The 14,882-nt window shown below is 48.2% G+C and overlaps 1 protein-coding gene across 1 annotated transcript in view; it reads left to right on the plus strand.

The window, feature by feature from the left end:
• The window catches only part of KSR2 (kinase suppressor of ras 2), a 311,598-nt gene that overhangs the window by 219,517 nt on the left and 77,199 nt on the right, over positions 1-14,882 (plus strand). Inside the window, exon 7 of the mRNA XM_024758568.1 lies at positions 12,017-12,084. Coding sequence (XP_024614336.1) covers positions 12,017-12,084 — 68 coding nt within the window. The remainder of the gene's footprint in view (positions 1-12,016; positions 12,085-14,882) is intronic.

A 14,882-nucleotide genomic window follows, 5' to 3' on the forward strand; every position in this document is an offset into this window, starting at 1 on the left:
AGGAAATAGCACGGGCAAAGGCTTGGATCAGGGCTGAGAAGACTTTGAGCGTGTTTTGCAGGCGGGGCCCGGGGTCGAGAGGAGACTGGCTGTGCTGTGCAGCCGTGGCACTGGCCTTACTGCTGGGCCTCCTGTTGGTGCTTGTTGAGGCTCCAGGCTGCAGGGGGGCACCGCTCACCATGCATCCAGCCGCAGTCCGGCGAAAGCAGTCTTGGGCTCTGGAGCTCTCGTCACGCTGGACCAGCTTGCCAGCCAGGATGAGGCCTGGTGCGGGGAGGAGAATGTGATGTCAGGATGGCCATTCCTCTGGGTGGTGGAGTGGAGGGCAGAAGCCAGGAGTCTGATGTTCTCTGAGTCACCTGCTCTCAGGGCCTGAGACGGGAAGGGTTTGGGTATCAGAATACCTTGCAGATGTTTAAGACTCGTTTTCCTCTAGGACCACAGAGCACTCACTCCTGTGTTTTGAAGACAAGGTGATAAAATCAGTGGCTGCTGAGCGCAGCCCTGGCTCACCCACGTGTGTCTTGATGTCCTGCTCACAGTGCCAGTGACCTCACTTAGGGACGCTGACGCTGACACCTGAGACCTTCTCTGGAGGCTTGCCCTTGGGTGATTGCAGCTCCTCCCCTGCGTGGCTCAGAGCCAGGGCCTAATGGTGCAAGTGTGGAAAAGGCCAGCTTCCTCGCCTCAAGGCAGACAGACTCTATGGTACAGTTCACACTCCAGAGTCTCCTGTGGGATCAGGCTGAGACTGTAGTCACCTGCAGCCACATCCTTGCTTAGCTTCTCCCCCATTTCCTATCCTGCTGAGGAACAGCCTGGAGAACTGCCTCCATAAATCACCCGCCTCAGGATCTGCTTCTAGGGAGCTCCACTTAGGACAGTAAAGCAACAGCAAGCTCCAGACGCTGGAGCTAGAGAGAGCAGGTCCTGGCTCTGCCACTTCCTAGCTGTGTGACTCTGGGAGAGTTTCTAAACCTCTCTGATGTAAAATGAGGCTAGTACGTGCATTTGATGTGATAAGACATGTGAGTGCCCCAGTCACCTTAGTGATTTGGGGATTCCTTCAAATCGGAATCTTTAAGTTGTTCAGCACTTATTTCATTGCAGAAGTGGATTCTCTATGAATACAAAGTATGAAAAGAAACAGACTCACCAAATCACCTCTATGGGTTTAAGCAAGGTCAAAGTTCTGGAAAAGTTACCCATTTCCTACTTTTCTGTAGTTGTTATTCTCCATTTTTCTTTGGGGACTTTCAGAACCAGCCAACTTCTTGGGAGACATGTTAAAGGGTTTATATCAGGGTTTCTCAGCCTTGGCACTATTGACATTCACTTGGATTTCACATACTCTTTGGTTCCCTTCTTGCCCTGTGTGTCCTTCTAGCCCGTGTCCTTACATCAGAATACAATGTTTTATCTGAAATTTTCCTGTGTTTGCAAAATGACTTCAGCCACAGGTGACAAAGAGATAAAAGCGTGAAGTAAGCCATGGTTGGTTTGAGCCACTGGGTGCCCTAATTTTCCCAGCTCTTGAAAAGCGGGGGAAATCACGAGCTGGTGTTGCAGCTGCCGCGAAGTTCCCGGAGGCTTCAGGAATTTGTGCAACGGGCAGGATATTGGCAGGATACAATTTTGAGCATGCATCTCAGAGATCACCAGCTTGAAGCCCAAACTTATTTTTCCATGAATAGAAACACGTCAGTTTTTGCAATAATCGTCGTGGGAATTAATGGTCCCTTATATACGTTTTTACCTATTATAGTTGGGTCCAGTGACAGTGGTATGTGAGGGAGGATTATAATTCTCTTGGGGCTGAGGTGGGGATTGGATATGAGGCGGAGGAGGGTGCTCACCCCATGTATTGAGGGCTTACTGAGTGCCAGACATTTTGCTAAGTGCTTTACATGCACAAGCCCATTTAATTCTTACAACAACCAGGGAAGGTAGGGTCTATTATTATCCCCATTTTACAGATGAGAAAACAGAGGCCTTCAGGAGTAAATAGTTGGCCCAGAGTCTCACAGCGGGTGGATCCACTCCTCAAACCCACTGATCCCTCTGATTCAAGGTCCCAGAGCCTTAACCACTTTGCATGGGCAAAGGACCAGCCACACAGTTGCCAGCCCCCACTCTGCTTCTCCTTGAACCAGACAAGCAGAACAGAAGATGAGCCTCTGGTCTCAACCTGACCCTGGACCAGAGCTGTCAGTCTTTTCCTCCACCGCCTGATACCCTCTCCCATCATCCCTTCTTGAATTGAAAGATGACAAATGGGTCTCTGTGATGAACACCCCCGGGTGCTGGGAACCCAGCGGACCCTGTGGTCATGCTCTCCTCTCTCGGAGAAGCTGAGGGGGTCGGGGAAGGCATCACCAACAGGTAATAAATCTACAGCTTCCTTACAGTATCCTTTTGTGGAGAGACCTGTGCCGGGGTTTTCCTGATTATTTTTCATTATGTTGCTGGAGCGTTCAGTCTTATTTCTATGTTAATACTCCCCATCTCCCTTGCTCATTTCTGCTGTTGCGTTTTTCTTTCTAACCCAGTTGTAGGCCAAAGAGCTCAACCCCACTGAGCTGTGGGCAGTGAGGGAAGGGGTGTTTTTTGAGATTCTTCACTGAGGGCATATGGAGACATTTCTAGAAGCATGGGCTCAAATGAGAGACCCCAGGGGCGTCAAAACTGCTCGGTTGGGGCACTCATTCAGACAAGCCCACTGCGAAGGGGGTAATGATTTTGTTTAGTGATTTTGCAAGAAGGCTTAAGGAGCACTTAATGCAGTGCTGTGGGAAAAGGCGCACAGAGGCAGGGAGCGGGAAGGATAACCTGAGAGGGGAACTTGCTGCCCTGTAATTGTATCTGCTGCCAGAAGGGGGTCTTTCCAAGATGCTTATCCAGCCTTCACCTCCCTGTTTAAAACCCTTCCTTACTTCCCCCTGGCTCTCAGGATAAAATCCAGTCTCCCGAGGAGACCCTGCACTATCCTTGTTTACCTCTCCTTCCTCCCTCCTCACCACTTCCCTCCTTATGCCTGGAGCTCCAGCTTCTCTGAGCCATCAGCTGGAGACGTGCCCACCCACCGAGGATTCTTTGCGCCCTAGTGCTTTAGCCTAGATCTTCCTTGCACAACTCTGCTAGCTCCCCAGGCTCAGCTCAGTTATCACTTTCTCCAGGAAGCCCTCCCTGACTCCCCTCAGTTCCAAGTGCCATACCCCGCCCTTCACGATCATTCCATATAATATACTACATTGTGTTTGTCTATTTACCTGCGTGTCTCTCCGACCAGACTTTAAACTATTTGAGGGTAGGGCTGTGTCTGCTCTTTGTTCACTGTTTATACATCCAGGGCGAGCACCATGCCTGGCACATAGCAAGTACTCAGGAGATACTAGTTGGTGGAATAGATCTCAAAAGAAGCCTCTGGAGGGAAAGTGATTCTTCCGAACCCAAGACTCTGGAAACCTGGTTCCAATCCAAATGGGATCATTTCTAGGAGGCAATTTCTTTTTATATGATTTTTATTTTTCAATTTGTTAATGTGGTGTATCACATTGATTGATTTGTGTATATTGAAGAATCCTTGCATTCCTGGGATAAACCCCACTTGATCATGGTGTATGATCCTTTTCATGTGCTGTTGGATTCTGTTTGCTAGTATTTTGTTGAGGATTTTTGTATCTATGTTCATCAGTGATATTGGCCTGTAGTTTTCTTTCTTTGCGACATCTTTGTCTGGTTTTGGTATCAGGGTGATGGTGGACTCGTAGAATGAGTTTGGGAGTGTTCCTCCCTCTGCTATATTTTGGAAGAGTTTGAGAAGGATAGGTGTTAGCTCTTCTCTAAATGTTTGATAACGACCCTTTGTATTTCTTCAGTGTCAGTTGTTACTTCTCTTTATCATTTCTAATTCTATTGATCTGAGTCTTCTCCCTTTTTTTCTTAAAGGTATATAGTAGGATTGTATTGCTATAAACTTCCCTCTTAGAACTGCTTTTGCTGCATCCCATAGGTTTTGGTTTGTCGTGTTTTCATTGTCATTTGTTTCTAGGTATTTTTTGATTTCCTCTTTGATTTCTTCAGTGATCTCTTGGTTATTAAGTAGTGTATTGTTTAGCCTCCATGTGTTTGTATTTTTTACAGATTTTTTTCCTGTAATTGATATCTAGTCTCATAGCATTGTGGCTGGAAAAGATATTTGATATGATTTCAATTTTCCTTAATTTACCAAGGCTTGATTTGTGACCCAAGATATGATCTATCCTGGAGAATGTTCCATGCGCACTTGAGAAGAAAGTGTATTCTGTTGTTTTTGGATGGAATGTCCTATAAATATTAATTAAGTCCATCTTGTTTAGTGTGTCATTTAAAGCTTGTGTTTCCGTATTTATTTTCATTTTGGATGATCTGTCCATTGGTGAAAGTGAGGTGTTAAAAGTCCCCTACTATGAATGTGTTACTGTCGATTTCCCCTTTTATGGCTGTTAGTATTTGCCTTATGTATTGAGGTGCTCCTATGTTGGGTGCATAAATATTTACAATTGTTATATCTTCTTCTTGGATTTATCCCTTGATCATTATGTAGTGTCCTTCTTTGTCTCCTCTGATAGTCTTTATTTTAAAGTCTATTTTGTCTGATATGAGAATTGCTACTCCAGCTGTTTTTCGATTTCCACTTGCATGGAATGTGTTTTTCCATCCCCTCACTTTCAGTCTGTATGTGTCCCTAGGTCTGAAGTGGGTCTCTTGTAGACAGCGTGTATATGGGTCTTGTTTTTGTATCCATTCAGCCAGTCTATGTCTTTTGGTTGGAGCATTTAATCCATTTACATTTAAGGTAATTATCAATATGTATGTTCCTATTAGGAGGCAACTTCGAGGTGGTGGGACGAGTGGAAAGATGTTCATGTTTGAAAGGACAAGAGATGGCTTTATATACCTATCTAGGTAGTAAACTCCTTTCTAGATGATTCTAAGAAAGATTGTTAAAGAAAGAATTCTTGTCTTATTTTATTATACACCCCCAGTGCCTCTCACAGCACCTGACATGAGGAGGAAGGTGATGATGTTTTTTGCGTGCGTGAATGAATGGTTATCCTGACTCTGCCATTTACTATCTGTATGATTGGGCTGCTTCCTGAGCCTCAGTCTTTTTGACTTTAAAACGGGCACGGGTGCAACATTATCCATTGCTCATGGATTGTTCTTCAGAGTTGTACAGGGTTATGTAAGAGCGCCTGGCCCCAGATTGGTGTTTGCTTAACATTTCCTCAATTGGATATCGGGGGCCAGGTTTTTAAAACATCCCATTTGCACTCCGGAAGGAAAGGCGGTGCCTTCTCAGGTGGGTTGCAATGTGAGCTGGTGTGAGATGAGAGAAAGGACCAGGGATTTGGGCTGCTTGGAGCAAACTTTTCATAAACTGGTTAGAATCCCCCATGAACCATTTGAAATGAACGTGACTGTGTTCACCAGCAAGAGTCTTGGGGGCCCCTCCTCCAGGAAGGCCACCCTTCTTGATTCCAGCCTCACACTGGTCTCTGGGCTTGCATCTGCTCCATGGGGCTGCTGGGGGGCCAGGACAAATCCATTAAGAAAATGGCAGAGCTGCTCATAAAAGGGGCCGTTTGTCCCCGCGGTTCCCAGGCAAGATCCATGGAAGTCCAGTTTGCCTGTGGTCAGACCCCTGTCCCCCACCTCCCCATCGGGGAGGAAGGAGGGCAGAAGGAAGGGAATGCTGAAGGGGACGTGTTTGCACTTCACACTCTGCAAGGGATACAATTTATAAGAAATAGAAATCATTTTAAAAAATTGATGGAGACTATTAAGGGCCCCACACGAGGGGCATTCGATGGGCTTTCCCTGCTGCTGGGCTTGCCTTCCTTTTTCTTTCTCTCCTCCTCTCTCCCTCCACCTCTCCAATATCTGTTCAGCATGTATCATGCACCAGCCACCAGACCAGGCACTGAAGGCGGGGTAGGGAAGGTTGCTGCAAAGATGAGGAAGATCCAGATCCTGCCCCCAAGATAAATTCACATATTTAATTTTCAGACAGAGAGGATGTCTCATTCGGCCAGCAGCTCCTTTGGAGAATGAGATATCCCACGTAAGCAACTTTTCTTGGTAACTGAAGCTTATCCTGTTAGCCTTTGAATTTGAAAAAAATAAACTCTTTTCCATGAAAGTGTTAAATAAACCCTTTCCAAGTTTCCAAGCTGTCTGAGGCTCGCATGGCATTCCCCGTGTGCCCTCAAGTGTGCCTTAGCCCTGCCTGCAGAGACACTGACTTATTTGCTGCCCAGATGGGCACCACTTAGGCATTTTCTCACTGGAGCCTCATGGCAGTTTTGCAGGTGAGGAACCCGGAACTAAACAAAGCAGACGGATGCCCCCTTAGTCTGGAAAGGGTAGATTCAAGCTCAGGTTGGCTGAATTCCGAAGCCCAGGCTTTTCACCACTTCTGGAACTGCATACGACCTTTCCCTGGTGCCTGGAGTTGATCAGAGCCACCATCCTAACTCATGGTGCTCCTCTGGACCACGTCTGGTATGGAGGTTTGTCCAGGGTGGTCAGCTGTGTCCTGCCCACCCCTCCTTTTTCCTCCATGTGGAACGGAGCACAAGGAGGACCAAACTCCTGGGCTCAAGGGACACATGAGGGACAGGGAGCAGAGGACTTGGTTTTGGTGTGAGAACTTTGGGACAGACCACGTCGCTGTTCTGAACCTCCTTTAATAATCGTGGTGTCTTAGTTGGGCTCCCCTGTTTCTACAGACTTTGAGACAGGGATTTGAGGGCACATGGTTTCTTTGAGAAGTGATCCCGGGCCACACCAGCAGGGGAGTAGGGGAGCGAGACAGGGAGGGGAAACAAGGCAGCCTGTCCTGGGTCCTGGAAGAGCGGGTGACGGCTATGGGCACCTGGGGTCCAGCCCCACGTCGACACACCCCAAGGGAGAGGGTACTGGGCGGTCCATCAACCAGCTCCCACCCGGAGTTCTTTCAGGGGTCCAGGCAGTCCAGCCAGCCCACATTCCCAGCCAGAGAAAGTCCTCCAGCAGAGGGTCTTAGGGGCTTGTGGAACACTGCATCAGCTAGCAGGAAAAGCGACAACTCCCACAATAAAAACGAGAGTACCTGCAACTTCAAGTGCTTGTCCTGAGCACCTTACTTCTGTCGTATCATTAATCTCCTCTGCCGCCCTACGAGACAGATGCTGTGATCGTCCCCACTTTTTTTTTTTTGCGGTACGCGGGCCTCCCACTGCCGTGGCCTCTCCCGCTGCGGAGCACAGGCTCCGGACGCGCAGGCTCAGCGGCCATGGCTCACGGGCCCAGCCGCTCCGCGGAATGTGGGATCCTCCCGGACCGGGGCACGAACCCGCGTCCCCTGCATCGGCAGGCGGACCCTCAACCACTGCGCCACCAGGGAAGCCCCCCACTTTTTTTTTAATACTCTTTATTGGAATATAATTGCTTCACAATGGTGTGTTACTTTCTGCCGTACAACAAAGTGAATCAGCTCTATGCACACGTATATCCCCATATCCCCTCCCTCTTGCGTCTCCCTCCCACCCTCGCTATCCCACCCCTCCAGGTCGTCACAAAGCTCCGAGCTGATCTCTCGCGCTATGCGGCTGCTTCCCACCAGCCGTCCATTTTACACTTGGTAGTGTATGTATGTCCATGCCACTCTCTCACTACGTCCCAGCCTCCCCTTCCCCCCCGTGACCTCAAGTGCATTCTCAACGTCTGCATCTTTATTCCTGCCCTACCACTAGGTTCATCAGTACCATTTTTCTAGATTCCATATATTATATGTGTTAGCATACGGTATTTGTTTTTCTCTTTCTGACTTACTTCGCTCTGTATGACAGACTCTAGGTCCATCCACCTCACTACAAATAACTCAATTTCGTTACTTTTTTTATGTCTGAGTGATATTCCATTGTATATATGTGCCACATCTTCTTTATCCATTCGCCTGTCGATAGACATTTAGGTTGTCCCCACTTTACAGATGAGGAAACTGAGGCTCAGAGCGGGTCAGTGACTTCCCCAGCTTGTCACAGCCAGGAAGTGGTGTCAGGCTTTGAACCCAGATTTGTTCTGTATATTATCCTGACACCACTTCCTTTTATTTATTTATTTATTTATTTTTTGGTGGGGGTTGCTATGGGGGAGGACCCTGCCTTCTGGAAGGTTTAGGCATCCGGACACCACTCATCTGGGAAGTAGAATGTATCCTTCTTCTACTGTGGTCCTTGAGCTGTGGCGTGCGCTTGCTGAAAACTCACATTCCCGGCACTTCCTGAGTCAGAACCCGAGAGGGTGTGCCTTGGGAATCTGATTCTGAAGCAGGTGGTTTACCGATAAATTGCATGCTAGTAGCTCTTTTCTTCCATGGGCAGTGAAAAGGACAAGTCTAATTGGGGTGGAATCATGCGTGTTTCCTGCTGGAAAAATGATTCTTTGTAAGTGGGACACGCACAAGTCTGGCCTCAGTTCCTGTACCGCCTCCCCTCCAGGGTCTGGGTGACTTCAGCTCTAAGCTAATCCTGCCGGCTGGATCAGCAGGTCCTGGATGTGTGGGCTCTAGTTCTAGTTCTAGACATGTGAACCTCTGTGCCAAGTTTGTGTCCGGGCATCGGAAAGCGCTCTCTTGGGGTGTCTGCAAGGGCCGTGGCTATGCTCCAGAGCCTGGCGCTGCCCTCTGAAGCCCTGGCTGGAAGGATGAGAGTTCCATCTCCCACCCTTCAGCCAGAGTGGAGGAGGGCTGCTCCCTTACTGTGAGAGACAGAGAGGAAAATGCCAGGGGGAGGCAGGAGACGGCTGAGGTCACTGGTGGTCTCGGCTGCCTTGTCCTGATACGGATGTGGTCCGAAGGTGACGTTCAGCTGCTTGCCCTCACTCTGCGTTCACACTGCTCGTCAGCTTCCAGCTGGGATTGGTCAAGGAGACTCCTAGGTGGGGCTGGCAGAAAGGAGCAGTCTCTTTCTGGAAGCTTCCTGGCGGAATTGAGCTAGTTCAAACAGGAAAGTGTGCAGACACTTACTTCTTGGTTCAACTATCACTTGGTGTCAGCAGTCTCCCCAACCAGGGCTTCCCAAACGTCCATCTGACCGAGTCACAGTCATCCAATTCCTCCAGAGGCTTCCCGGTGTTTGTAGAATCAAATACAGACTCCTTGCTGGGGCCCCGGGGTCCTGCCCACCTCCCTTTCCTCAAGTCTTCCCTTCACTCTGGTTCTCTTCACTTCAGCCTCATCAGCCTTTAACTTCTGACCCCTGAACCCACGAGGCTTGATTTTACCCCCCAACCTTTGTGCCACTGGAGCCCTTCCCCCTCCCACTCCTGTCACTCTCCATCCCATTTCCCTGTATTATTTTGTTCACCATCTTACCACACAGGCGATTATCTGATACTTCTTTATGTGTTTATTAACCCTCCCCATAAACGTAGGGGCTTCATCTGGGTGATCATTGTGTCCCCAGGACCTGGGGTCCAGTAGACCCAGTTTAAGTGTATGTAGAATGAATTAAAGGCTAATTTCACACTCAGCAGGTCTTCCCTTCTCTATAGGTCTGGGTCTGGGGGCCTTAGAAAAGAAAAAGGCAAAGCCAGTTTGCAGTAATGTGGGATTTTTATTGCCTTGTGAAGTCAGGCAACTGTAGGGGGAAGAGCAAGGTGACAGGCTCAAAAAAAGGGACATTTTGACTCAGCTGCTTATAGACCACAGGAACCTTCCCCTTTACTCACCTCCACCCCCAAGATGTAAAGCAAGAAGAATGGAGGCTTTGGAGGCATCTAACAGAGCTAGAGCTGGACTTGGGACCTCTTACTGACTAGGTGACCTTGGGCAAGTTATCCAAATTTGCTGAGCCTCAGTTTCTTATTCTGTAAAATGGGGATAACAAAAGTTCCTACTTTTTAGGGCTGTTACAAGGATTAAGTAAATCGTGTAAAGCGCTGAGAGCATTGCCTGGTACATTGGAAGCACTGCATAAGAGTTAGCTCTTGTTTTTTTCAGAGTCACATGGTCTTCATGACGTTTGTGACCAAGCGTACCTCCTAATGTTTCCAGCCCTCTTAGACTTCGGGTGCCAAGAGCTGTCACCTCTTTTTGAAGATTCCACATTGTCTCAGCCAACTTTTCCCAGCCTAACTCAGCCATTCACTCACCACCCTGTCTTGATTTTGTCCTGTTCATGTAGCAGCCCTACATTTATTCATGGACCATTTGTAGCCTTTTTCACTTAAAGCAAATTTATTTACAGGTGAAGATGTATCTTATAATCATGAATGGAGAATCAACATCACTTGCCATTAAAATAAGGGGACCAGAAATAAATAGACATCCAAGTGGAAAAATAAACTTATTCAATTCCCTGTGAATACTGCTGCCTGTCCAAATCTGGGGTTAGCACATGGCAGAGAGACGTAAAGATGTCTTAGCACAAGAAATCCCCCTGATGCAGTCAGCATGAAGGAGAATTGAGATGGACTAACGTTCTCACTATGCGATTGTTTCATGCTGCCCACATCCCTCCTGGCTCCCCCCCTGCACCCCTGGGAGCCCCAGATCTAAGTTTTCCATATCATAGAGGAATTCAGGGCCCTGTTAGGGCCATAAAAGACTGAACACAAGGAAAATTGGGGAAATGTGCACAGACATTCCAAAGCCATCAACTAGACCAGTGGTTCTCATGCCTCAGCACCTACCGTCAGACTCATCTGGAGGGCTTGGTAAAGCAGGCTACTGCGTCTCAGCTCCAGAGTCTCTGATTCATCACATCTGGGCTGGAGCCCTGGAAGTTGCATTTCTGGAAAGTTCTCACCTGGTGCTTCTGCTGCTAGTCTGGAGACTCCACTTTGAGAACCACTGAACTAGACTAACTGAGTCAATGTTAAGTCCATGTCTGGGCATCCAAACCATTCCATTAAAGATATCTGTCAAAGCCCTAGAGGGGAAGAGAGTGGAGGACACATCTAAAGGTCCCACTTCTCTGTGTAGAGTACTTTGATAATAAACCTCTAAGCAGGCTGAGGGTAGCCTTCTGGCAAAGATGTTGGCCGTTGGAAGTTAAGCTGGTGCACACAGAAATAGTAAGGAAATCCAAAAGGATATGCATGGAGCATTGACAGCACCTGCTGCAGTGTGTATCCACCCTGCAGATGTAAAATTCCAAAAGAAAAGGATAGAGCAAGGTCACAGTACCCTTTTGAAGTCTGACAACGGTATGGGGAAGAGCAAGGTGACATCTTGGATTTGTCTCAAAGGGAGACATTTTGACTCTAAACTCTTAAACTTAATACCTCTAAAACTTAATACCTGTTACTGATCTCATCCTAATTGGAAGCCTTGGTTGGCTGTCTCCTATAGCATGAGCCTTTAAGAAAAAATGATGCTGCCTCTGGCACCACTGACCCAGGGTTTCTGCTAGGACAAGTCAGTTAATCTCAGTTTTTCCATCTGTAAAATGGGAAGGATAATAATACCTATTTCATGACGGTGTTATAAAGATCTAATGACATAGCATCTATAGAATGTTTAGTGCGATGCCTGGCAAATGAGTCTTCAAGTAAGTTGGTGATGATTATTAGGGTTGAATTATTAGTCTATCTATCATAGACTGATAGATAACAATGTCTTTCAAAGCATGAAGTCCAAGTGGGCACTGTTGGTGAGACAGTTGCTACCAACTCTTGGACGACCCAGGACTGACCCGTGAGTGTGGGATGGCAGCAAACTCTCTCCAGAGTTAAGTTCCTAGGTTCCAAGGGTATGCCTTTGCAGTAGCTGCCCTATCTCGTCTCATGTCTTGGTATCCACAGCACCCAGAGCTTTCTGAACCATTGGTGTGTCCCATCCACCCATCCATCTACCCAACCATACATCCACGCACCCATCCATCTACCCATCCATCCACCCATCCATCCAACCACCAATCCATCTAAACATCCATCCATTCATCCATCTATCCATCTATCCATCCTTCTCGCTCTTTCTCTCTCTCAGGTTAAAGTGCCACAACAAATGCACCAAAGAAGCCCCGCCCTGTCATCTCCTGATCATCCACCGAGGAGGTAAGTATTTAACACTTACTGCCCTGGGGTTGGGGGTGGGGTGGGGCTCCTGCAGGCCTTCTGAGATAGCTGTCCCATCCAGCTCACCTCTGGATACCCCTTGACCCTTGATCCTTGCCTGTCTCATTTCTTTCCCTCTGACACCCTTCCTCCTGACATCTGTCTCCTTAATCCACCTCCCCTGCCTGTTCTCCCTATTCTTTGTCCCCATTCTGGTCTCTCTGATACTTTAGCCCCCAGATTCATCGACCCCTCCCTAAGTCTTTTTCTCTCATTCTTGTCCTCTTTCCTAATTTTTACTCTCCTCTCTTTCCCCCAATCCCATTCCTTTCCCTTCCCACTTGAAAAGAGTCCTAGCTGAGTGTTTTTCCATTATGTGCTCTTCAGACTCGGTCATTTGGCCCTGCAGAAGTAGGCATAGGGAGGGGGCTTGCTCGGGCCTGTCGGTTTGGGCCATCTGTGTTCCATCTCCTGGGGCCCTGGGAGTGTCTGGGCCAACCTGTCTAGGCAGGGAGCCAGCTGCTACCTCTGGAAAGCCACTACCAGCCTCCTACCAGGCAAGAGCAAGACCAATTTAGTGAGAAGGAAAGGCTTTTCCCTGTCTGCTAGGGATTCAGGTGGAGGCCTCGCATTCCAGCTTTCAAAATAGTTCCCCCAGTTCTTGGCCTGTGGGGTAGTTATTCCCAGACTCCATTATCCACACTGCACTTCATCCACCGGAGGATTCTGTAGGCCTGTGCTGTTCCATACAGTAGCTACCAGCCATATCTGACTATTTAAATTTAGATGTATTACAATGAAATAAAAATAAAAGCGTAATTACTCTGTCACACCAGCCGCATTTCAGGGGCTCCATATTGGATAGTACAGATACAGAACACATTCATCATTGCAGAAAGTTCTACTGGACATCACTAGTCCAGACGCTTGCTCTTGCAGAGGTGGTACGTGGGCCAGCAGCAACACGGGAATCGCCCGGGAGCTTGTTAGAAATGCACAACTTCTGGCCTCACTCCAGATCATGCATTTTAAACAGCTTCTACTGGCAACTTCTCTACACTTTAAAGAAGCACTGCTCTAGAGGAGAAGCTGCAAACTCAGAGGCCTGCCAGGTACCCTAAATGAGAGCCGCTGGCCAGGTGGGGCCGTGCAAAGTGGAGAGAGAGCCAGGCGCCATCTAGAGAGGATGGCCACTCCAGCAGTGTGGACCTGCATTGTACCGTTTCTCATGTTTCAAAGAAAAGCCCCAATAGTTTTATGTGCCGTATACTTATTTTTAAATGTTAACAACTTGTTAAAATTGTTAAAATTCTTGCTGGCGCCCTCCCCGCCACCCCCCACCTATAGGTTGGATGGAGGCCTAGCGCCAACTTTGGGGAACACAACTCGCTAATCCTCGTCCTCCGCCACCCCTCCCAGCCCTTCCGGCCTCGGGTCAGTGTAGGCTCAGGGGACTCTACCCTGGTCTTGAATGAACCCAAGGGAAACTTAAAGAAGGAGGTAGATTGCTGCCAAAAAGTGCTGGCACGTCTTCCAGAGCCAATGGGCCATCAGTTTTCGATGATCTTTGCATCGCTTTCCTCCACGAGGAGAGAAGATTGCAAGAGAAGGAAAAGTCTTCAGCTCCTTTCTCTTGCCCCTTCCCACCTCATATCCTTAATTAAGAACCATCTGTTCCTTGAACAACTGTATACACGCCGTGAGGCTATTTTAAACGTGAATTCTCACCACTCCTGAGTCCTTGTCTTGGGTCAGCTTTGTCGAGGAAATCACCTCCCACCAGACTCCCCTCCACTGTGGTCTCTGCTGGAGCCCGGCTCCCACATGGAGACCAGGACCAGCCTGCTGGGAAGCGAACCACTCTCAGACACCGACATCGGAAGAAGGGCTCCCTCCCACCCACCTTCAGGATGCCCCCTTTACTCAAAGGCGGCAGGTGCCTGTACACACGAAGCAAACGGAACTTTCCAGAGGTCCACCAGCTTCTTGTTCTACCCACCCCCCTTTGGTAGGAAGTTGAAAATATAGTTGGTTTCCATGGTGATGGCAACCCAGGCTTAAGAGAGAAATTAAACCCCTGGGTCAGTCCAAAGCTTTAACTTTTCCGCGAACCCCCCAGCCCCACAATAAAAAACAGCTAACAAGTAACATTACCAGGCATCACATTTGAATGCAAGCTTCTTGCTCTGCCCCTCCCGGTGGTCCCTGTAAATAGTAAGTAACAGGGAGAGGGGCTCAGGTGATGTGGTTTGGATCAGGACACATTTATTTAGCATCGCCTGTGTGCCCAGCTTTGTGCCTTTAGGGATGATGCAAAGGGGAAGCTGGGAAGCTGAGACTTTCCTTCAGGGATCCATGGTGACCTTGTTTAGCACAAATGTATTTTGACCTGCTACAGACTGCTCAGGCCTGAGAAATCCCACAGGTGACCCAAGATGATCCTAACACACAGCTTAGATGCGGGAGGGACAGATGGCCACAATGAGCTTGTCGACTGATGACAGCCCCTGAGAAATCAGGAGCCTCTTGTCTTTCAAAGGAGGTTCAATTCTGAAATGAACGCCAATGTGAAACAATTGTGGTATTGGAGAAAAAAACTCCGATAGCTTCAGTTTCATTGTAATAATTTTTAATCGTCAAAAGCCATGTATTGACAACACATTTTAGAAACCACAGAGAACACAGATAGTGGGAAAAGTGTCCCAGTATCATGACACAACACAGTGACTATCATTTTTAGGGAATTCCCTTCCAGTCTTGGGGGTGGGCCTTTGAGGTGGGGTCAGAGCTCTGCTCTC

The sequence above is a fragment of the Neophocaena asiaeorientalis genome, unplaced genomic scaffold (assembly GCF_003031525.2).
Source record: "Neophocaena asiaeorientalis asiaeorientalis breed wild unplaced genomic scaffold, Neophocaena_asiaeorientalis_V1.1 scaffold77, whole genome shotgun sequence".
NCBI lineage: Eukaryota > Metazoa > Chordata > Mammalia > Artiodactyla > Phocoenidae > Neophocaena > Neophocaena asiaeorientalis.